This window comes from Perognathus longimembris, chromosome 28 (assembly GCF_023159225.1).
Source record: "Perognathus longimembris pacificus isolate PPM17 chromosome 28, ASM2315922v1, whole genome shotgun sequence".
Lineage (NCBI taxonomy): Eukaryota > Metazoa > Chordata > Mammalia > Rodentia > Heteromyidae > Perognathus > Perognathus longimembris.
The window spans coordinates 107,871,138-107,893,980 of NC_063188.1; the positions used below are offsets into that span (position 1 = coordinate 107,871,138).

Below are 22,843 nucleotides of genomic sequence, written 5' to 3' on the forward strand. Positions count from 1 at the left end.
CAGCAACGTGAGATCACAGAGCCACAGTAACCTCTGATAACCGCCATCTCCTCATGCTCCCACGCGCAGCAAAGCCCAAACCCAGAGAGAGCTAAAAGGCACACAATCAAACAACCTGAAACCAAACACTGTGAAGAGAGAGCTTACCCCACTGCTGCCTGCAATAAAGAGAAAAGAGCCAGGACAGAGCACAAACTCCCTCTTGGTTCTTTCAAACAAGACAGGCACTGTTTTATTTAGATCACCAAAAATAACATTTTATAGAAAAGGAACTGTAACATTACACAACAAAGTATAACTGTCAAATGTCAAACCAGACAGGCAATGCTTTATTTAGATCACCAAAAACAAGGTCTCACAGGGAGGTAACTGTTGCAAGCCAAAGGTAGAGCGACACATTTTCTTTTGCTATTAATAGGAATTCCCTCTAATGTACTTGGAGATTAATTCGTGGTTTCCAAGAACAAGCTTAAATAAGGTGGACAGTTGCTGAGCCTCATCACAGAAATGAAAGCAGTTCGGAAAAACATTTTAACGGTAACAATGTGACAGTGTGGTTCAGCTAACAACAGATACATCGATGAAGATGAGCTAACCTCTGTACACTTCCAGGAACTTTTCACCAGAACACAGCTGTCCTTTCGCGCAGCAGCAAGGGATACAGCAGAGCGGTCAGGCGCCCAGAAAGAAAGTCGCAACAGAAAGAACTACAGTATGTAGCAAACTCAAATAACCAAGCCTGCCTCTGCCCCAATCCCCCTAAGTCCAGGGGGACCTGGGTTTGCAGTCTCTGGAAAGAAGGCTCAGCATCCCATTAGTTCCTCACCTGGAACCCAGAACACAAGTCAAACAGAGTAGTTGTTCTTAGAGAACTAGGCAAACTTTAATAAATTGCTCTGGGGTTCTTGGTGCTGTGGTGTGCTTCACAGGCGGCTACATAAGCCGACTCGGGGAAGAAGTCGTCATGGTATTCTGCTAAAAACCTGAAATAAGAAAAAAAAATGGCCCCCATGAGCATCATAGTAAGCACCGAATACCATTAAGTGAAAATTACCTTTCTTAATTATTTCAACTCTGTTTTGGTATTAGGAGGGAAAAAATTGATTACAGTCTTGATTTCTATATAATGATTACTTTCATCATGCTCATCTGGCTTCTAGGTTAATTACTATTTATCTAAAGCTCTTTACCATCATCAGGTACGATAGAACTAAAAATAGAACCTAAACTCTCTTTGGTTGTATAAGCACTCGGGTTATATAAACACTTTAGTGGGGGGAAAATAAAAACACCTCAGTTGAGTATTTTCCTGTTTTCCAAACTATAATAAAAGACACTACCAACTCATCAAGGTCTCCCAAGAAATTCACATGCCTTACACAAACCCAATTATACAAAACTGAATACCTAGTCCGATTTGTGTATGAAGATGAGTGTTCAAAATGTGCCCAGTCACTTAAGAGTGCAACATCCACATGACATTTTAACCCACAGTGATTTTGTTACAAAGGGTTAAAATACCCTAAAATGTGTAATATTAACTCGCAAGATATTATTGGTTTCTTTCTGGTTTCCTCAGCTACTCCCCCAACTGTCCAAATTCCTAAAAGTCTGTGATGTTTTCTTCAGTAAAAAGTCAAAAATTCATTTGACAGTTCAGTCTTTTCTAGGACTGTACCTTTATAAGGTCATTACTGAGGCACTGGATTTAAATTGATGTCACTGGATACATTAAAAAATTACTATATTTGTAAATCTTACTAAGTTCCTAAAATCTAAATGTCTATTTGAATTGGAAATATTTCAAAATCAACAGGCTTATTTGCACTACCACATTGGTCTCCTCATATTTTCTTGACACTATTTGATTTCCTTGTACAAAGTTCTATGTGAAATAGAATTGCAGGTTTCTCTGAGGTAGACATTGAAAGGAACAGGGTAACTTTGAAACTGGTTTCCAATAAAGTGTTGGAAAGCTTAATTCTGCTTAGGAACACTTTATTCTATATCCCTACTAGAAGATATCTTTTAAACCCACACACTGATTTCTCTGGGTGGGGTTCTCTCCACTTTGGTAAATCAGGGAAGGGGCTCGAAGAGAAGAAAAAAAGTAGACTTTCAAGAGAAGGGAGAAACAAGGTCAAGTATCTAGATTGAATTGGGTGAGGCAGGGTGAAGACAAACCTTGAAAGCCGAGGTAAAAATGTGATCCACAGACAGCTAGATGGGAGAGAAGGTCATTGGAGTTGGGCCACAGTCGTGAGTTGGTAAGAATGGAGGGCAGATCAAGTCAAATGATTCCATTAGATAAGAAAATGACTGGTATTGTCAAGTGAAAGAATCAATGCCTTTCTTTGAATTCACAAATGTCAGCACAGTCTGGGGATCATTGATCTTAACTCTAAAGTAAATGCCAAAATCTAACTCGTAAATGCTAATATTTAAGTTAGTGTATGTACAAACAACAAAGAAAAGTCCAATGCTTAAGCTACTTACTTGTGAATGAAACATAAAATTATTGTGAACCTCAAGCACTTCTATTTGAGAAAACTGATTTTCTACTCACTTCTATCCAACTGATTCCTTCTAGTGAGGCAAAAAATTACCTTTGTACAATGAGCACCCTTTACTCAAAAACTGGAGAGATTAGAAAAGAAAGAAAGAGTCCCCAAAGCTCCTATCTCACCATTATAATTAAAACCCACCATAGTTAAATTATACAGCTATGCAAGATACAACACAGAGCTGCCTTCTGCCTGTTCTAAAGTGGAAGTCTAGCAAAATCTTGCATATGGCAGCAGGGGTAGGTTTGAAAACATGATCAAAGCAAATACCTCAGAAAGAGATCAAAGTGCTTCAGTAAAGCCTTGAGATTCTTCTCAGAAAAGGACATCTTTCCAAGGATTTCTGGAAGTTTTACTAGATTCAAAACACAGACAAACACAATTACAATCAACCGACTTGACAATGCACTGGGTATATCCTGAGGCGAGCTGGGTGCCTTCTACCCTTTTTGGAAGATCACTATCCACATCATTAAGCCAAAAAAAACGAGTCCAATATTCCAAGCATAACTTTCTTGAAATGTAAGATTGGGTCACCTTTGGATAGGTGTTTTGAAAGCCTAAAACGAAAACTAAGTATCCACATGAGTTATATACTTACAGCCCAAACTACCAGACCTACATAAGCTAACAAAGCAAAATGAAAAGTGGAAATAAAGAGCTGGGATTCTTTTTTTTTTATTTTTATTTATTTATTTATTTTTATTATTATTATTATTTTTTTTGCCAGTCCTGGGCCTTGGACTCAGGGCCTGAGCACTGTCCCTGGCTTCTTCCCGCTCAAGGCTAGCACTCTGCCACCTGAGCCACAGCGCCGCTTCCGGCCGTTTTCTGTATATGTGCTGCTGGGGAATCGAACCTAGGGCCTCGTGTATCCGAGGCAGGCACTCTTGCCACTAGGCTATATCCCCAGCCCCAAGAGCTGGGATTCTTACCGAACAATCGTAGCAAATGTTGTGCCCCATAAATGTAAGAGGGTGGAGGCGGCTGGTCACCTGGTGGGTAATTGTCAGGCACGAGCTTCCAGGAGAGGACCTAGAAAGAAGGATGAATCGAATGCTTTCATTATTCCTAATAGAGATCTTTTTAGCTACCTAAATCTGATGGTGGTTAAGATGTACAGAGAGAAAGCAAAATATGCTATGACATCAAAATAAATATAGCTTTATAAAAATAAGCATAAGAGGCAAGGTGACTTAAAATTAAATAAAGGAATTATTTGATTTCTTAATTTTCAATAGCTCTTACTTATAACTGCTGGTAACTGTTTTGGATCACTTAGCCCTTTTCCGAAAACTTACTGAAAAATCCTACTTCACTGGGGAAATAAAGAAGCACTATAAAGCAACTTAGGGATGTTTTGAATAATAATATCATTGTTTCAAGACCCCTAAGGCCTTACCGTTAGATGCACTGTGGAAACTAATTTGAATCAACTTATAATGGACTTTCAACCTGGTAGGTGGTTCCTGTGCATTTACTATGAAATATGGGGCTTTGTGACAGTGAGAACTGTGCATCGAACTCAGATGACTTGTCCAGGAAATACTTCAGCAAAGCAGAGAACCACACTTTGGCTTTTGAGACATGTAAATTTTCATACAAAAGTGGTCATATTAAAAGAAATCCTCGGCTGGGAATATGGCCTAGTGGCAAGAGTGCTTGTCTCATATACATGGAGGCCTGGGTTCGATTCCCCAGTACGATATACATAGAAAATGGCCAGACGTGGCGCTGTGGCTCAAGTGGAAGAGTGCTAGCCTTGAGCACAAAGAAGCCAGTGACAGTGCTCAGGACCTGAGTTCAAGGCCCAGAACTGGCAGAAAAAAAAGTCAGGAATAAAAGAAATCCTCTATGAGACAAAACAGAAAGGCGCCTCTCCAAATACGAGAAACACTGACCTAGTCCACTTGACAAAATGGTGGTGCTGGAGGACTCTTCAGCCACAACCTACCCTAGGCTGCATGGTGTAATGCAGAGCACAGGAGGAGTTCTGGCATCTCTGTACCATTTCAGCACCTAAACAAGTGCTTGTTCTTGAAGCTTAGGAACTGCTGGGATGGTGGTACTCAGAAGGGATAAAGAGGAATTTGAACTGGGTAGAGGCCTAAGCAGCAGGCGGTATGCAAAAGCAGGTCATTCAGCCACATAGCAAGCAGTTCCACCTCATTCCGTGCTGCAGTTCAATGCAATGCATCATCTCTTATTGCGCATTTTATGATGGAAAACACTCTTTTTCTGGAGAAGGTTTACCCAAACAGGTGTCCACTTGTGGATGTTAACTAGCAATGTGCTCATCCACACCCTTTCCTGATTCAGGGAGGCAGTGACTGGTACCAGAAGCAAGAGTCACAAGGGTTTGAATAATGTGCCCTGATTAATAAAAACACATGGAAATGGGGGGGGGGGCGCGCTGTGAGGGTTAGGAATTCACTTAGGGTTTCTTGAGTCCTTCTGAGAGCCTGCTGGACTCTAGTTGTTTACTAGAACGCAGCCGTTCCTATGATTTGCCACTAGATGGCAGACGCTTACCACTAGATAGCAGACTCACATGCCTGAAATTGTCCTGGACTGAATTAAGTGCTAATTGAAAGAAAAATAACTCCCTTTAAGCAAGAAAACCTACAGTGCCTTTCTGTCTGACAAATGGAAGTGTTTGGAAACACAACTAGGAATTTATTGATTTACCCTCAACAATTAGGATAATGCAAAACAGATTCTCAAGCTTCTATATCACGCATAAACCAAGCAGATAGTCCCTGGGCCAAACCCAGCCAAACACTCACGTGGTTAATAATAATAATAATAATAATAATAATAAATGTAAAAAATACATGAAATTCAGCTCCAGCCTCCATGATTGAATCTGGTGTGGGGGGGTGGCGCACAGCTGTGCTTGGTCATTTGTAGATCATTCACGTTTTCACACCATAAAAGAGCTGAAAAGTTTCAAACACATGGTATGGTACAGAACCCTGAAAATATTTACATCTCAACCCTTTCCAAAAATAGTTTGCTAGCCCCTACTCCCATCATGAAATGCTCTTTGCCTACTAAAGCCTTCTTCCCTTGTTCAATTCCTAGTCCTCTTAAAGGAACAAGAAAATCCCACCCTAATGGGCATGTCACAGAGTAGCTCAATGGCCAAGTAATTTTTCTGGACACTAGAAACACACATCATCTTTATTACCAAAGCAGTGGTCATCAAAACAGGTTTAATTTTTTTTTCATGTGTGGTAGCAAAACTGTTCTTAGAAATCTAAGGTAATGAGTTCAAGAGTTTGGCAAAATGGCTGGCTGGCAAATGGCAGACCTTCAATGGGATTGCTATGAGGATCACTGGTAATGGAGGAGAATCAGATGTCTGTAGCTGAGGTCAGCAAACTATAGTCTACTGCTCACATGTGGCCCAAGCTCTGCTTGATACTGTATTACCCAAATGCTAAGCGTGGACTTTACAAAAAGGACATTTTGTAACACCGAAAAAAGCATGTTATTCAAATGTCAAGGTCCATATGCAAAGTTTCACTGGAACATAGACCACTCAATCACAAATTGTCTGTGGTTACTTCTGGGTGGGGGGGGGAACTAGTCTCAACAGATACCATATGGCCCACAAAGCTGAAAATATTTATTCTCCAACCCTTAAAAAATAAGTATATTGTTGCCTGTTTTACAAAATGAAAATACTTGTTGTCCTTCTTAAGGTTAAAAAGATGATTGCTATGTATAGAGTTACAATCCTAATAATTTTCTACTTTGAAATCAGAAACACACTATTAAGCCTAATCTTATGAATAATCTTGCTAATATTTATAGAAATAGCAACATGATAGGATTTAAGCTATGACAAATGGTGAAGGAGTCAGTGGAGATGAACATCAAACGCTTAATTATTTACCTCATTTATTTCATTAGTTCTTCTCCCTTCAAAGCCGGCAAACACAGCAGTCCCTTCCTTACTTGGAGTAAGAGGAATGGGCGATGATGATCTGCTATGCACAGGAGTCTCTTCAAAGAAAAACAGGTGAAATCATTTGCCTGTAAGTTACATAGCGAATATCATGAAGACCATTAAGAAGAGCAGACATGTTGGGTGTCGGTGCCTCACACCTGTAATCCTAGCTATCAGGAGGCTGACATACGAGTATCGCGGTTCAAAGCCAGCCCGGGCAAGAACGTCCGTGAGAAAGACTTATCTCCCTCCAATTGACCACCAGAAAACTGGAAGTGGCACTGTGGCTCAAGAGGTAGAGCGCTAATGTTAAGCTGAAGAGCTCAGGGACAGTGCCCAAGCCCAGAGATCAAGCCCCAAAATTGAAAAGCAAAAACAAAAACAAACTAAAAATAGAAGACATTAAAGTTGATTCTCGGAAACTCCCAATCTTTAATATGACTTTTCTCTTATAAAAAGGTAATACTTGGAGGATTAGTTGCTAAAAAAATTGTAAAGTACTACCTATTTGGGGATAAACTGCCTATTTTCTATACGTGCTACAATGTGGATGAATGCTGAAAAGTCTTATATGTACAAGGTTGAAAAAGCACATTAGAAAGGGGTCAGAAAGCGAATGATTCCGTTTCCACGCAGAGTGCATGCTAAGCCAGGTGCTGGGGGCTCACGCCGATAACCCTCGCTACTCAGGAGGCTGAGAGCTGAGGATCATGGCTCAAAGTCAGTTCAGACAGAAAAATCTGAGACTCTTATCTGCAGATAGCAGTAAAATGCTGGAAGTAAAAGTGTGACTCAAGTGGTAGAGGGGAAAACAAGGCTAAGGAAGAGTGGGAGCCCTGAGTTCAAATCCTGGTAGGCAGGCAAGCAGAGCATAAGCAAATCCCAGGGGCAGAAAGTAGACCAGTGGCCGTGAGGCATGTGAAGGAGGGGGAAATGGGGAATGACTGCTAATAGACATGGGGTTTCTTTTGGGGGTGAGAAACATATTATGGAATGGTAGAATGGTTGTATGACTATGACTACGCTAAAAAAAATCCCCACTGAACTGGACACTAAATGGGTTAAATTTATGGCATGTAGATTCTTTTTTTTTGCCAGTCCTGGGGCTTGAACTCAGGGCCTGAGCACTGTCCCTGGCTTCTTTTTGCTCAAGGCTAGCACTCTGCCACTTGAGCCACAGCGTCACTTCTGGCCTTTTCTACATATGTGGTGCTGAGGAATCGAACCCAGGGCTTCATGTATACGAGGCAAGCACTCTTGCCACTAGGCCATATTCCCAGCCTCATGGCATGTAGATTCTATCTCAATAAAAGTGTTGAAGGAGAACACCACAGATTTTCAACTTTAAAACTGTTCAATTCAAGCCAGGAACTTGTAGCTCACACACGGTACCCTAGCTACTTGGGAGGCTGAAAACAAAAAAGACCATGGTTCAAAACCAGCCCAGGCAGAATACCTTCTCAACAAAGAGCTAGACCTGGTGGCATGTACTTTATCCTAGCCAAACGGAAAGCCTAGCATAGACAGATCCCATTCATGCCCAGGTAGGAAGCAAGACTATATCTCAAAAATAATCAGCAAAAATCAGGACTGGTGTTCAAACCCCGATATCACAAAAAAAATTATTTTATCTGTGAATTTAAACATAAATAAATGGGATGAAAACACATGTTTTAAGGTAGCACTTCACTTCATGTTTCAGGACTTTAAAAAATAGTGTTTTTTATTCTTCCCACCTAAACCTTGCAAGTCTTCATTCTATCAATACTTATTAACAACACACACACACACACACACACACACACACACACACACACACACACACACACACTGATTCTATAGGTATGAGTTGTCCCAAACAGGCAAATCCAGAGACACAAATAGATCAGTGGCTGCTAAGGGGTGTAGGAAACACTTAGGAAAGACTGTTAATGCACATGGACTTTGTTTTGTGGGGTGGTGAAAATATAGGGAATCATTTGCTAGCAGTTGCCCAATTCTAAATATCCTAAAGAACACTTTAAATGGTAAATTGTATGATATACAGATAATTAAATGAAACTATTACGAAGACCCTGATCTGGTATTGTTTTAACATTATTCAAATGGATTTTTAAGGGCATGTCTTCAAAATGAGACAAATATCTAACAACTCATCTGCATTGTTCATTTGGAATATGTCCTAAGGACTATCCATATAAAAGACAAAATAAGCCAGGTGCTGGGGGCTCATGCTAGTAACCTTAGCTACTCAGGAAGCTGAGATCTGAGGATCACAGTTCAAAGCCAGCCCAGGCAAAAATGCTCAGGGACACTGCCCAGGCCCTGAGTTCAAGCCTAATGGCCACCCAAAAAAAGACAGATAAAAGAAAAATATTCCAAACATTCCATGTGCTCACATGCAATGGTAGAGGGAAAGAGGGCAAAGCAATGTCAGGACACAGAGCCCATTGCTGCCTCTACCACGGACTCATATGCCACCGCTGCCAGCTCTTTCCCTTTCCACACTCAGTTTCCTCTTTTGAACAATGTGTGGTCTATTGTGTCCCAGGTGTCACAGCCACAGTGTGCATGTCCAAGGAGCCTTAACGTGCACATAGCCCTGGCTAACCAGCGGAGTTAGTTGAGGTTTCCAAGCCTGGGATTGAACCTACTCTTTTCCAGGTGCAGGAACAACTTGGGCATGCTGGTGGATGTGTCCTGCTGCCGGCGTTTGGGTTGAGGAGACGCGCTGCTCTCAGACAGCCGGTCACAGTTGGTGCTGTGGCGCGTAGATCGCCTCAGAGACTGCAGTGCTTCCGGCTCAGCTTTGCGTCGCTTGGGAGTAGCTGGTTCACCAGTGGTTGGCTGGCTCTCTGTGGACTGCGGTGTGGATGGATTCAACAACGGTGGGCTAGGAGAGAGCTCTTCCTGGCTCCTAGGCAAAAGAAGAGCATCACAGGTGACTTCTGCAGACCTGGTGGCCTCCAGAAGCCAGAATAAAAAACCCCCCTCTCCAGTCCATGAGGGCTGAACATCGGCACCTCCACGCATGCCAAACATGGTCCCTGTTTAAAGAGTCATCTGAAGTCTGCACAACTCTGCAAGGCATGCTGGTACTGAAAATTGGAACACCTCATTTACATTTCCTTAGAGGGGTAGCTCTCAAGTAGGAGCAATTTTTCCCTAACAGGGGATGCTACCTCCAAACAGTTTGGGTCATCATAATTGCAGAGCATGAGGGAATGGACAGCTATTTCTGCCCAGAGATGATGTTTAACATCCTCCATTGCACAGGATAGGGACTCACGACAGAGAGTTATCCAGATCAAAACATCAGCAGGGCTAGGGCCGAGAAACCCTAGTCTGGGGAATAAGAATATATCTCATCAAAATGGACCTGCTGGGAGGACTTGAGAAAGTTACAAGCATCCCCAAGTCACCATGGATTCTAGGAATCTCAACATGTAGAGCAGCCCAGGGGACTGGCTAGTATTCCCTCTAGCCCTGCAGTGAGTCTTGAAGGAAAGGAAAGGAGAGAAAAACCAACAACGAGAGATGAGAGAGAGCCAGAAGCCATGAAAGGAGGAGGGAGGGAAATGGGGGGAAAATGGGCAATCCAAAGTATAGCATGTGATAAGAGGGAAGTTACTAGTGCCAGAGGAGGAAAAGCTTTGTGGGGTAGTGGTAGAGAAAGGCATATAGTAAAAGAGATGGATGAGTGGATATCATGAGAATAGGTTAATCCCTTAAAAAGGAAAAAAAATGAGGGGGATGGTCTAACAGCTTAACTGAAGGATAAAGACAGGTCAGGAATTGTTTTCCCCTCTCAGAAAGTAGAGAACAGAGAATGCATGGTCACTGAAGTGGGGAAGGGGGTAATAAGTGAGAGTAAGCAAGATGAGACTCAACCATTTCTGGGGGTCTCAGGCTGCAGGGGCCCTTGTCTGCAATTCTATTCAATCCTACCAACCAGGGATGCTCATTCCACTCTACAGATGCAAATCCAAGCAGCTCAAAAGACACTTCCCCAAGCCACTTACCTGGAAGGGACAGAGGGCAATTCAAACCTATGCCTTCCACCTTGCCTGACTTGCTCTCTCTTCACCCTACCCCACTGTCTTCCAAAAGCGGGAACAGATGGGCATTTTCCCACCTATGCTCTCAACCCTGGAATCTTCATTTTGGAAAAGCAGACTTATGAAAAATAGAATAATGACGCAGCCGCTCCAAGGAGGAATAAAAGATGCCACTGGGATGAGCACTTTTCAACCTTTCCCCTTTTCCAAATACATTGACCCATGGCATCAGACTTTTCAAAACAAGAGTTAACTATATCACTGCCAATATGGGAGAGTGAAAGTGCAAGATTTCACTTACCTAGTAGTGTTTGTGGCACTTTCCTTAATAGGAAGAAAAAATTTAGACGAAGTCACCTTTTTATACTGAGCTTGTTCATATGGGTAGAGCAAAACCAATGGGAGAGTATAATCAAAAGTTATTCTTAATCCATCCACCATCTCCTTACAAAGGTCAACACTGGGAGAATCAAAAAGAGAGATTACAGATGAATTTCACAATGGAAGTACATATTGTTTAAATAGGGCAGTCTTAAACATTATATGTTACACATGAAGAAAGGAATGAATCTATAGATGCTAACAAGAAAGAATAAGGAACTGATTGATAATATAGAAAAAGCATATTAATACACTTAAGTAGAAATGAATAGGTTCAATGTCACAGAAGGAGTCCCAGCAACCTGTGCTATGACCAGCGGACAGATGGACCGAGCCCATGATCTGCTATTCTCTACCTCTCTGACTCTGGTCCCATCAGGATATGTGGGCAAGGGAGAATAGGAGGAAGGCTATTTGGACTAGAACTATCATGTCTATTCTGATGCTGCTTAAAGAAAAAGTTCTACGTTCTTTCCCTAATTGGAATCATGGAAAATACACAAAGAATCACATGGCACTAAATACAGCTGTACTCACTTCTTTTCTGCCGGGATATAATGCACATTCATATGAGCATGAACCATAGCGTGATGGTGACGAGGTCTCTCATTGGCTGAAAAGGCTGCATTGATAGCAAAATGCTTCACATAGGATTCCAAAATGGTTATGATGTTGGTCTGGCACGGAAGTTTTACTAACTGTTAACAAAAATACAGAGATCTTGGTGTGGACATCCATTGTAATAAATCGCATGTTCTAACAAAGCATAATTGGGGCTCTATCATTTTAACTTAAATTAAGCAAATTAACTTTGTTAGAAAAGAATAATGTAAATAAATTCGCTCAGAAGGCCTCTGATCATTTTTCCTCTTACTGATCATATTCTCATGCTGCCTACAGTATTACTTATTTAACAAAATGTCAGCAGTGATCCTCTATCTGGGTGCTCCATTAGAACAATATGGGGAGCTTCTCAAAGTATAAAGGTCTCCACTACAGATCAATTAAATGATTAGTTCATCGTTGAGGCCCAGGCATCAACATAGTGGAACTTGAATTGGAAGCCTGGATGCATGAATTTCAAGTTAATCAGCTATAGAGTTCTATTGTCAGGGAACTTTAAAAGCTGACACATACAGCACTGAAAATGCATATTTCATCCCTTCAACCTTCTGTATTGTTCTGAGACTGAGACCGTAAAGTACAGCTAAATGAAAGCACTCTATCAAATCTGTTTTCCACGCTCTCCTTGCTTACCCGTTTCCTCCGGTTGATATAGTAACAATCATCCTCAAGCTGCTTCTTCAGCACTTCAGGTATATCTATAGTTATTGTTCTTTCATCCATTTCCTTTTTTGTTTGCAGTTTCAATTCCCCTTTCTGTAATATCATATTGTACAATTAGTTTAAGACAGCCTGTACACAAAGAAAAGCTAACGCAGGAGTGTCTGCTGTGAAACAAATCCAGATAATCCTCAACATTCACATGAGAACACATGTTCTATGTTGAAGAACATAGGTGTATGGATATTCCGTCACATGTCTAAGTATGTTAAAGGCCACACGTTCATTTATTTTAGGATATTAACCATGTTTCAAATGCTTACTGTTTGTTCCTTATTTGTATCTACACTAAGGTTTCTGTTAACTTTGGAGGCAGGTAGAAGAAGCCACACCCGATTATCCTCCACAAAATGCATCACTGCAAAATAGTTTATAATTTTCTTGGAAAAAAAAAGATAACTATATTTTGTGGAGAATCAACAATGACTACAAATAAGGCCCATGTTTCTTTAAATGTCAAGGGAAACTTTTTAATAATGCTTCAAAAGTGCATCTTCAGAAAATAATTCATAACTGAAGAATTATTCTATGAAATTTACCACTAAAATATATACCAAAGAAAGAGTGTTTGTGATGAAACTTTTTATACCACGTTAGTCTTTCCTTCAATGTCACTCTCTTCACTTATTTCTTCATCCTTCTCTTCACCACTGTCATCAGAGGAACTGTTTATTGCTAAGAGAAATAGAAATATAAGGCAACCTCATAATATTCACTTTGCTAACTCTTACATTTCCTAGGATGCTTCTGGCATCCTACTAAGGAAATGATCTGCAGTACTGCATATATTTTACATTTTAAACACATACACTATGCCTTTCCAAATAGAAATATGTTTTACAAATTGAACCTCTAATTACAATGGATACAAAAGCCATATGAGCTAAGGATCTGAACGTGTTTCATCAGCTAGGGTTCTGTGGCTCCTCGTTGGACTCATATTGGGGGTAAGATTCAGAAGGGAAAAAGACTAGACCACAAGAAGGGATGCGTGACAACATTGGTGCCTGAGATGGTGGCCGTCATGAGTATGACTGATCAAGTCTTACTGTACTAATGATTTATTCACTTGTCCTAGTGACTACTACTTGATGTTAAACCCCAAAGATATACCTATTATGCAGACGCTCTTTGACTTATGATGGAGTGTGTCCTTCAAACCCCATCAGAAGTGGAAAATACTGTAAATAAAAATGCACTGAAAACATCTACCAAATATCACAGCCGATTGCCTTAAACATGCTCAGAACACTTACTTTAGCCTAGGATTGAGCAAATTTATCTAGCACAAGTCTGTTTTATAATAGAGTCAAGTATATCATATAGCTTTAATACTGGACTGAAGGTGAAAAACAGTATGGTTATATGGGTATGCATTAGTGCCATCATGAAGTTACAAGAAAATCCTCACTTGGAAAGTATCTTTAACACAAGTAGTTTGTGACATTTGCCTGTCTATAATTTCAAGGACCCTTCCTTTAAGTTTGCCAGCATGAAACAACTAGAAAAAACTGCATTTGGCTACAGAAAATGAAGTCACTTACAGTTTTCATCATTTTCATGTTTTTCTTCAACAGGGAGACTTTTTAAGACAGAATCGACACCGGGCAACCGACAGCGCTTCTTTTTCCTTCCTGTGCCTCTTCTGAAAAAAAATCCAAACAAAATAAATGTTAACAATGATTGGCCTGGGTCTTGGGATCAAAGCATAATTAAAAAAAAAAAAAACTGTAATACTTGAGCCAGGCGCTGGTGGCTCACAGCTGCAACCCTAGCTACTCAGGAAACAGAGATCTGAAGATTGAGGTTTGAGACCAGCCAGGACAGAAAAGCTTGTGAGACTTAACTCCAGTTAACTGCCAAAAAAATGGGGCTGTGTGGCTCAAATGCTAGCGCCTTGACCAAAAAAAGGTAATGAAGAACTTAAGATCCTGATTTCAAGCCCCATTATAAGCATATTTTTAAAAAGTGCCTTAAATATCTCAAAAATTGAATTTTGGAACTAAATGGTAATCTCCATTTCAGAATATTATACAAGGACCAGTCTGAAAGCCTCTGCAGTTATTTATACTACAGGAAGTCTTCGCTTATACACTTCTTTTTTTGTGGGTCATAGGGCTTGAATTCTGGGCCTAGGCTCCTCAGCTCTTGGCTCAAGGCTCACCCTCTACCAGTGTGAGCCATAGCGCCACATCTGGTTTTGAGGTAGTTAACTGGCGATAAGAGTCTAACAGACTTTCTTTCCTGGGCTGGCTTTGAACCATGATCCCCAGATCTCAGCCTCCGGAGTAGCTAGAAGTACAGGTAGGAGCCACCAGCATCCAGCACTTACACACTTTTTGAAAACACTTAATTAACAAAATGTCATTTTGCTACTTTTATACCATAAAACTCCAAAGGAAATACATTAAATAATAGTTATGCCACGACTGTGGTATTCTTACAGACGAGCTACTGCTTTTCTTGCCAATTTACGCTGCAATCGACGATTTTCATCAGTATCACAAAGGACGTGATCTTCAGCTGCCCATCTATCCCAACTAGTTAAACAAAAGGAGAGGATGTAACATTTAGTATTTTAGTTTGATATTAAATACTAAAAACATCTAGAAGTACTCCCAGAATTACTGACATTTTAGAAAAGGGTATAAAATCTTTAGAATGAGAAGATACAAAATAAACTGGATAACTCAGTCAGATACAGAAACCCTGGGTTCCAGAAAGAGATACAAACACAACACAATGAACTTATGAACTTAAAAAGTAACCATTCTAGGCAAGCTTCAAGAACAAAACAAAAGGATGAGACAAAACTTTACTGCAAGTGTTTCTACAACTTAAAGAAGTTTGCAATGCTCTTTATGCTACCAGAAAAAAAAAAATCTAGTTTCACAAGTCCACTCACCTTCTGTTCCAACCATTAAAATGGATCAAATATTCTGGGATCTTTCTGCCTTTTTCGTCTTTGCCAACAATAACATCGACAATCTAGAACCAGGAAATATCGCAGGCCAGTGGAAGAACATACAATTAGAAAGAAGTTAGGTCAGGAAAACTCGATCATAGTCCCGTTTTTAAGAAGAAAAGAATGCTTTCTCTCCTGTAGACCAAGTGCTGGACGGTAACATATTTTCCTCCCAATACCATTTTTTTTTCCTGAGTAGATGCCTCAAAATAGGAAACATCCGTCCACCCACCCCGTGATTGGTCTCTGCGTTAGAGACAGGGTGAAGCTTCTGAAGCCATTGGCCAGCAGATTTGTCTCACTAAGGAGAGTTCAGAGCAGACCAGAGCTGCAGCCCTGAGACCTCTGGGAGTTGTAGTTTCCCAGGCTCTGCCGTGTCCAGTGCCAGATGGGCTGTCCAGAGACTTTTACACCTCTGCCAGTCATGTCCCCGCAGGGCACATCTGGGACAAACTGTGGCGCATGGGCCCCTCCCAAGGACTCAGAAGTCAGATCGAGTGGAGCAGAAGCACAGATCGCAAAAACACTTAGAAAACCGAGACAGGAGAGGAACCAAGCTCAGAGACCTTGGGGTGTCCCCACCAGACACAGCCGCCCAAGCACAGCTAAACTCACTTGGAGCCGATCCCGGTCCCGGAGGCCGACAAAGTCTTTGCCCAGGTGGTTGTATGGGCTGACCAGAACCAACCTCGTCCCCTGCCTCACCCCCCCCCCCCACCCTCCCATCTCCCCGGGACAATGAATCACACTTTTGGTGGGGTTCAGTACGTCGGTGCCCATTCTTAAATGCCACCCACACTCGAGGAACTTAAAGTGGTGGCTCAACCCCTACAGATGGGCCTGAGAAGGGAGTCTCCCCAAATCTGACCCCCACAAATCCTTCAAGAATTACCAATATCAATACCGCCAGGCCTTAAGGGTGCCAGCGCTGGAGCAACTTTGCCTTTAGCGTGCGGATCGCCGCCTGTAGGTGGGATCTCCCCCAAACTAGGGTCCCGGGTCAAGGACTTGACAAGTTAGCAGTCCACGCAGTGGACCTAAGTATTAAGATCTGATTCAGACCGAGGGAGTCGACGCGACGCTGGGCTTCACAGGACGAGAAAATGATCGCCACGGCCGAGAAGAAAGTCCACCCACACCAGCCAAGCGCGTTGGCGCCGCTGGCTTAAACTGCCTTTGGCTTAAGCCGCCGCCCCCGTCTAACGACCACGCGTGCGCTACAAAGCAGCGCTGGAAGCGGAAGCGGAAGCATCGCGGCCCCGCCCCGCCCGCCAGGCGCAACGTCCAGCCAGCGCCACCTGCTGTCCGCGCGCCGCCGCAGGCCGACGTGTCCGGCCGCACCCCCCGGCTTCACACCGTGGTCCGCCCCCGCCCCTGCCTCCCGTCCCCGGGGGCCCCCAGCCCGCGCCTCCTCCCGGCCCCTCCGTGGCGGCACCTTGGCATCATACAGCACTCGCGCCTTGGTGGGGTCAGGCTCGAAGCACAGCACTTTCTCCCCTGAGTGGAATTTAAATTTCATGCCCTCGCTCGCGCTCATTTGCTCATCGTGGCGGAGGGCGAGGCTCCGGGGCGGGCGGAGCGCGATCGGTGGGGGAGGGCGAGTGGGGAGGCGGCGCTCGCCGGCCAGGGGGGGCCGGGAATGGCGGAGGATGTGGCCGCCCCGCCCTCGGCCCCTCCTCCGGCCACCCCGCGCCACTGCGGGGACCTCAGAGACGCTGGGTGCGCGCGTCAATGTCCAGGCGCGTCCCCGCTTGTCCTCTCCGGGGTTCCGGGAGGAGTGCGGGCGAGGAGCACGACCCCCTGTCCGAGATCTTCTGGCAGAGCGTCCCCGGTTGCCCCCATGGGAAAGGTTCCCCGCGGCCTCCAGGCTGCGCCCACGTGTGTGCTGGGCCGTCCCCCCGGCCGTGCGTTCTCCGGCCGGGCCGTGGGGGTCGCTTAGAGAGAGAGCCGGTCTGGGGTGGGCATCAGGCAGCGGGGTGGCCGAACGCCGTCTGCCCCCTGGAGCTACCTGGCCGCGCGCGCGCGCGCCTGCCCCCCTGGCAGAACTGCGCGCCGCTGAGGGTGGCCACGCGAGAAGGACGCTGTGCTGGAGCTGGCTGCAGGCAGGCCGTGGCCTTGGGCGAGGGGAGGAGGACATTCTTGGCAGTGAATAGAACGCTCAGTCATCCTTCCGAGAGAGGACGAGCAGGTGGCAGGCCCGGAGCCCCCAAGTGACAGGGTGAGCAGTGGGGCAGCCAGGCAGATGGGTCCTTAAAGGGTCGTTAACATCTTAGGTGTCAGCTTCCAGCACTACCGGAATTGCTCCCTCTTGGTCTCTCTTCAGTAAATCAAAAACTCCCTGAAGACTGGAAACACCGTTGAGGCCGCTGTTGACACGGTACCTGCACAGAGGGGGTGCTCAATAAAAAATCCTCCATGAATGCGTGATGGGGCATGGGTGACTGAAGGGCAGACCTCTAGAGACAAGGGAGGGTGGTGCCCCAGGATGCTTGCTTTGGAGGAGTAGAAAGCCATTGGACAGCGTAGTTACTGGATTGACACTAGGCTAGAGAGTAACACTAAAGCTCATCTGCACTCCTGGGTCTTCTCACATTGCTTTGCTCCTCTGCTTGTGACCCCAGCAATTTACACTTGTTCCCCCCTCCTCCCCACGCCCCTCCTTCATCGGGTTCCTGGCACAGATCCTTCATATTGCAAGCTTGGGCACTGCCAAGAGAAAATCCCCTCAGACTTCCCGAGAGGAATCACATTCCCCTCCAAGGTTCCCCTCCCCCCTGCACTTACCCTTTTCTTGCACTGACTGCTCTGCTGTAGAATGGGTTGTTCGCTTGCAAGATGCCCTCATTAAGGTGGTAGGCTCCTTGAAGCTGGAGGTGGGGGGATGTCTTATCCAGTCCATCATTGTATACTCCTGGCACACAATAAATATTTAATGAATGAATGAACAGATTGCAGATTTATGAAATCGAATCCATAAAACTCAGTGGCCAATTGGATAGGAAGGAGGGGAAGGGAGGAGGAATCTTGGGAGACCTCCAGGTTTTCTGGCACAAGGAGCTCTGAGTGATAGCTCCACTGACCAGATAAGGGCCAGAGAGAGGAGGGACGCTTTAGGGGAAGCTGCCCAAATAATGACCTGTGTCTATGATAATCTAACACAGAAGCCAGAGCTGGAACTGTGGTTCCTCTCCAGGTTGTGGTTTACCAAGGGTGTAGGGAAGTGGTGATGGTATTCCCCACAAATATGAGGGGCAGCTCTGAACCACAGGTAACTGTGCCATGTAAGAGCCATAACTAAAGTGTTAACCTTTTGAATTCTCCTACTCACGAATAGAAAATTATGCTGCATGATCTAACATTTCAGAGGCAGGGCTTCTGAGGTTTTCTTTTGTTTTTCTCCATTGTCATCCTTAAGTCACTGATCAGCATTTCTTTTCCTGACCACCCCACCACCACCAAAAAAAAAAAAATGCAGAAATCCAAAGGGTATAAAGTCTGCCAATGGCAGTACCCCTGTAGTCCTCCTCCGGTGTGCTAGAAATGGCTCCTTATTTACAGATGTAAAGGTTAACATGGTGAGCTCTGGAATCCACTCTCTGTGACCCAGACCCAAGGTTATTCTCTAGCTTATGATAGTGTGACCTTGGACAGGTGATCAGCCCTGGCATAAGAGTTCTGGCCAATATTTCCTATTAGTATTAAGCATTCCTCCCTCATTTCTGTTGATCTTTCATTTCCACAATAAATATTTATTTGGTACCCCTTAGTGCTAGGTGCTAGACGTACAAGGTAGAGCACATACATTTCCCCCTGGCCTCCAAGATGCCACATTTCGGGATGTGGAACAGCAGCATTGCAAGGAAATTGGAGCCTTAGGCAAATGGTGATAAAGCTGGTTTGGAATAGAGGAGATGTAAGTCCTCATTTTTCACTAGGGGGGACAGTGTCCACAAAAGCTTCAGGGGAAGTTGCTCTAGAACGGAAACTTATTTTTCTCCTTTGTCAGATTTTGCAAGGCATTTGGGGATTAAGAGAGCTATCAAATCTCTCATATAACAAGTCCTTTTTACTTCTTATAGGTCACTATGTGGGTGACAACCTAGGGGGATCCCCCTTAGCTATAGCAGGGTGCACCCACATACAGATCCAATCCGGTTCTTGACTCTTCCCAGTGTCTGTTGTCATAGGTGTGTGTGCTGTGACAGAGTCTTGCCATGTGTCCCCGGCTGGCCTAGATTCCCTGGTCCTTAGCGATCCTCCTGCCTCAGTCTCCCTAATAGCTGGGCCCGCAAGTGGGTGCCACTTTGCCAAGCAGTAGAGCCGCTGTTTTGCTCAGGTGTTTACCCTTGCTTAGTCTGGAAGTAGACCTCCCACCAGGGTGCGGACATCCTCCGTGAGAAGCTTGAATAGGCTAGTGCAGTAGGACTTCTTTCAGCATACGTTTGGAACAGCTGGGGAACTTTGAAATCTCACAGGTGCCAGCCATTGCAATTTTATTTCCAAAGCTCCTAGGCGAAGATGTCAGCATAAGGGCTGGGCTGAGAAACTCGGTGCTGAACGAATCATGGCTATTCTTTTCCTCAAGCAGCGATTGGTTTAGGCGTGGCCTCGTGATCACTCCTAGCCAGTGAGAAGTTTTCATAGCCAGCGACCGGGTAAAGGAGGCTATTTCTGGAAAAGAGTCTCTCTTCCTCCCCCACAAAACAAACTCGATGCAGGCTAAAGTCTCTTCCCCTTTAAGCACTTCTGCCTGTGGAGAAATGTGGCTAACTGCTACAGCTGTCTTTACATCACATGGAGAGTGTCATCTTCACTCAGATGCTGAGAATCAGAGAGCCCAAAGCTAAATAAAGCTTGCTCACCTGAGTAAACAGGCGTTGGTGAGCCCCCGACTCACCGAATTAACCAACACTGCCGAACACCAGGCTTAGTTTCATGCGACATAATAAACCCTTGTTAAGCAACATCCGGGTTACACCTCTTCTGCAGCTGAAGGGTTAACTTACTGGCATCGAATGTGAGCTAAACAGCAGCTTTCCTGATATAGTTCAGTAATGAGAATGCATTTTTCCATGCAAGTGCCGACAACATTGATGGTGCATATGAACTCGAATTTCACATGTACTAAGGAGTAAGGCTTTGTGAATGAAGAATAAATCTAATCGCTATCATATATTTTCAACTGGAATCTCTTTTATTTCAGAAACAAACAGCACATGAATTTCAGGGCAAACATCTGTAAATTTTAGAAGAAGCTAGGACCTTTAACATTGTTTTTGGTATTAAGCAGATAGGTATTTTAAGAATGGGTTTTGTAGTTTCTGGGTATTCTGATAAAATTTGTAGTGATCCTCTTGCAAAAAGTTGAACTAATTATTTAAAATTAATTTATTTATTGTCAAAAGTGATGTACAGAGGGGTTACAGTTTCATACTTAAGGCAGTCAGTACATTTCTTATCCAACTTGTTACCTTCTCCCTCATTTTTCTCCCACCTTTCCCCTTCCCCAATCCCTTCCCCTCCCCCCAGTTGTACAGTTGGTTTATAGCATATAGTTTTGTAAGTATTGCTGTTGCATTGGTTCACCTTTTACCCTTTGTCTCCTCATTTGGATGTTCCCCTTTCCTTCCCTACTTCCCATAAACGTATATACAATGTCCAGGGTACCAAAATCAGTTACAGTGACATCAGGGGTAAGACCATGCAGAGGAAAGACACGGCATAATTTCCACATGGTATGTTGAACATAACAACAATGCTAAACCACTTATTTCCATAACTTGGGATTCATTTTGCTTAGCATCATCTTATGTATTCATATGTACATAGCTATTGAGCTACTGTGATCTTCTGCTAGGATTATCCTAGATGAAAATGTTGCACTAATTCTCAATCCTTGTTATATAGTACTTTTAAACATTAAGGAGGAATGACCCTAATAACTCTTTGTCTCTCACTCCTAATTTTCCAAATGATATTTGGATGTAGGTCCAAGGTAAAACAGAGCTCTACATTGTAGTTCTGTTTGGAATGTACAACAGTAGTTTCCTGCACCCCAGGACCATCACAAGCACACTTGATGAGCTTGAGTTGAACAAGTGGAGTTGAGCCATATAAAAGGCACGGCTTGAGAGCTGAAGGCTTCTAGATGAGGGAAGATTAGAAAAGGCTCATTAGAGGATTGGGGCTTGTATTGTGTGATTTGGGGAGGGGTTAAGAAAACTGGGGTTTGTTCTGGATTAGAAACTGTCAGGAGAGGGGAATTTATACTTGAGTACTTGACTCCATGTTGCCTGGACACAGAGAAGAATGAAGCTCAAATCATAAGTAAATAGCTAAAAAAAAAAAAAAAAAAAAGAGGAAGCAGCAGCTGTCACTCATAATTTCCTGGAGAAGTGACCACTTCAGTTGGCTTTTGTGGTTTGAGCAGAAGTTGTGTTTTGTCTTGTGTTCAGGCATGATTATCAAGTGATCTCGTTATTGTGTGATCTATCAGAGTTACTGTTTTTGTATCATATTCTGTGACTTTGTTTAGGGTCAGTAGGAGAACTGCCAGCCCTGGGTATGAGTGTCTATGGGTTAAGTTTGTTGAGTGTTTACTACCTGATAGATTGTGCTACGTACCAAAAAGAATCATTCTTACAACCTGATGAGTAGTGGTATACTCATCCTCAGTTAATGGCTGTAGAAATATGGAGCCCCGTCTGCTCCCCAGCTTGTCCCAAATTTGGGTGTGAACTCAGGGTGACAGTGATGTTTTAACCACTTCTTTCCACAAAATCTCCAGCTGTGCTTGGGCAGTAAGGTTCAAGACTCAACGTCTGTTGCTTTATAAATAGCAAGAGTAGTCATTTGTGTGATAGCTAATTTGGACTAGAAGCCAGTGAAGTCAAACAATTATGGCAGCATGCCTGTAGCATGAAACCATTTACATTTGCTGTAGGAAGATATCAATTGCCTTGGGAAAATTTATAGCCATAGGATAACAAAAGTACATTACAAAACAAAACTTGGAGTACCTGAGGAACTTTGTGAATCTCTATTCTTGACCTCCTGAATGGAAATATTGGGAGGGAGGTTTCAGTGTCTAGTTACTCAAGAATTAGGCACAACCTAGTGCTCTTTATGAGGGGTTGATCAAGGCAAGAGCTTTCAGACTTTCCTGTTAGAGCCAATTCTCAGGTATATTTAATTGAGTTCTGATGAATTCAGGCCCGTGGGATCGTTGTTTACCATTCTTTTGCAGTACTACTTAATGAGGGTCAGCTGTTGCTTTTAAAGATGCCGAGGATGGTTATTTATATCCATTGCCGTATTAAAGATAAGAGTTAGTTTTGTGTCTGGTGACAAGTTTGAAAAATAACTTTTGGTCCTCAGTCTTCTTATTCAATCTTTAATGTTCAAATTTGATACTTTGAGTTACAAAACCAAATAATAGCAACTATTTTTGAAGTGCCTATGCAATGAGATCTTTTTTTTTTTTTTTTTTTTTTGGCCAGTCCTGGGGCTTGGACTCAGGGCCTGAGCACTGTCCCTGGCTTCTTTTTTGCTCAAGGCTAGCACTCTGCCACTTGAG

At 43.4% G+C, this 22,843-nt stretch overlaps 1 protein-coding gene across 2 annotated transcripts; it reads right to left on the minus strand.

Annotated features, from left to right (window-relative positions):
- Positions 1-206: 206 nt before the first annotated feature.
- Msl3 (MSL complex subunit 3) lies at positions 207-16,829 on the minus strand. 2 transcript variants are annotated; one of them, XM_048336341.1, is made up of 13 exons: positions 16,703-16,829; positions 15,208-15,290; positions 14,747-14,842; positions 13,847-13,947; positions 12,892-12,977; positions 12,216-12,338; positions 11,496-11,656; positions 10,879-11,037; positions 9,174-9,436; positions 6,466-6,575; positions 3,500-3,599; positions 2,835-2,919; positions 207-983 (listed from the first exon to the last, which is right to left on the minus strand). In XM_048336341.1, exons 1-13 carry the CDS (start codon positions 16,802-16,804, stop codon positions 884-886), a joined length of 1,569 nt encoding a protein of 522 aa, XP_048192298.1. In that variant the 5' UTR covers positions 16,805-16,829; the 3' UTR covers positions 207-883. The 2 variants fall into 2 exon arrangements, with proteins under 2 accessions (XP_048192298.1, XP_048192299.1); XM_048336342.1 differs by lacking the exons at positions 13,847-13,947; positions 14,747-14,842; positions 15,208-15,290; positions 16,703-16,829 and having other exon boundaries at positions 12,857-12,977.
- Between the last annotated feature and the right edge of the window lie 6,014 nt (positions 16,830-22,843).

What these genes read in the sequence shown, in the direction of transcription:
- Msl3 (XM_048336341.1), bottom strand. Translation starts at nt 16,804, where the DNA reads ATGAGCGCGAGCGAGGGCATGAAATTTAAATTCCACTCAGGGGAGAAA. An exon ending in GTTCCTGCACCTGGAAAAGA is followed by an intron (nt 6,576 to 9,173) that starts GTAGGTTCAATC and finishes TTTTCTTTGAAG; the next exon opens with AGACTCCTGTGCATAGCAGA. An exon ending in GAACTAATGAAATAAATGAG is followed by an intron (nt 3,600 to 6,465) that starts GTAAATAATTAA and finishes CCTTCTTTCTAG; the next exon opens with GTCCTCTCCTGGAAGCTCGT.